The following is a 1238-nucleotide window of genomic DNA, read 5'->3' as shown; positions in this document are numbered from 1 at the left end:
CGCTAAGACTGTAGGCGGTGATCAAACAGTTGAGGGCGAGAATCTTGTACATCTGAATGGTGGCGACAAGTGTGCAACGGCCCTGGCGAATAATGTTGGGAACGGCAATGACGTTGCGGAGCTTGCTCGTGAAGGGCGCAGCAACGGAAGCGTCACCGAGCTTGAGAGTCGGGGGCTCGTTGTCGTCGAGCTCATTCTCCATGAGGCTGGTGGTCATCCTGTCGGCGAGGTTGGCGGCCTTCTTCTGGGCTTGAGCATTGCGGTTCTTAGGGTCAGAGTTGATGAGCTGCTGGGCGGCGGGCGAAGTGATGGTCTCGACGTCGTATCCTTGAGCCTTGACGTACTCTTCGGGCGAAACATTCTTCTTCTGGGCCTCACGTTCGACAGCCTTGTTGAAGTTAGGGTTGCTAGGGCCCGGAGGGTACATGTGGGCGATCAGGACAGGGACGGGGGGAGCAGGCTGGTTGAAGCGCTTCATCATCTCGACTTGCTTCTGGTAGATGTCCTTCATCCTAGTGTTGCGAGAGTGTTCGGCAATACGAACAAGATCCTCCTGGGTACCGTTGAGAAGAGCGACACCAATATGGGCCTGCTTGAGAGCACCAACGTCGTTCGTGCCATCGCCAGCCATCAGAGTGTAGTAGCCCATCTCCTTGAGACCGAGAAGGATGTCCTCTTTCTGCTTGGGCGACACACGAGCGTAGACCCAGGTGTGGCGGAGGATGGAGAACCAGGCCTGCTGGCCCTTGAACTTGGCGAGAGCGTAACCGGTAACGCAGAGATCCTTGGTCTTGATAATTTCGGGATCAATAGGCTTGGTAGGGTCCACAGGGATGCTGATCTTGTCGTCCACACTTCTCCAGACGAGCTTGTCGCCGTCGTCGTTGTCTTCGGGGGCGTCGAGAATGAGGACCTCACGGTCTACAATCTCGACATCGCGAGCGACGTAGACGGCGGTTAGAGGATTATCTCCAGTGATCATGACAACACGGTGGCTGCTCTCGTTGAGCATCTGAACGGCCTCTTTGGCATCTTCCTTGAGAGGGCAGGACAGGACGAGGAAGCCGGCAAAAGTGAGGCCGCTCTCGACTTGCTCACGCTTGAGGTCGTTGATCTTGCCACTGCTCAGTTCGCCCTCCGTGCTCAGCTGCTTGTAGGCAAGCGCGAGGACACGGGATCCGCGGCGGGTAAAGTACTTGTATGTTTCCTCGTAATCAGCGGGAACAGTCGTGGTGGGA

The 1238-nt window shown here is 56.6% G+C and overlaps 1 protein-coding gene across 1 annotated transcript in view; it reads right to left on the bottom strand.

Annotated features, from left to right (window-relative positions):
- VDAG_08258 (cation-transporting ATPase) overlaps positions 1–1012 on the bottom strand; it is a gene marked incomplete at both ends in the record, with an annotated part of 1790 nt that extends 778 nt beyond the window's left edge. Inside the window, one exon of the mRNA XM_009657635.1 lies at positions 28–1012. Coding sequence (XP_009655930.1) covers positions 28–1012 — 985 coding nt within the window. The remainder of the gene's footprint in view (positions 1–27) is intronic.
- Between the last annotated feature and the right edge of the window lie 226 nt (positions 1013–1238).

Source organism: Verticillium dahliae, genomic scaffold (assembly GCF_000150675.1).
Source record: "Verticillium dahliae VdLs.17 supercont1.19 genomic scaffold, whole genome shotgun sequence".
Lineage (NCBI taxonomy): Eukaryota > Fungi > Ascomycota > Sordariomycetes > Glomerellales > Plectosphaerellaceae > Verticillium > Verticillium dahliae.
The sequence above is the reverse complement of the archived record's forward strand: the minus strand, read 5'-3'. Positions and strand labels throughout refer to the sequence as shown.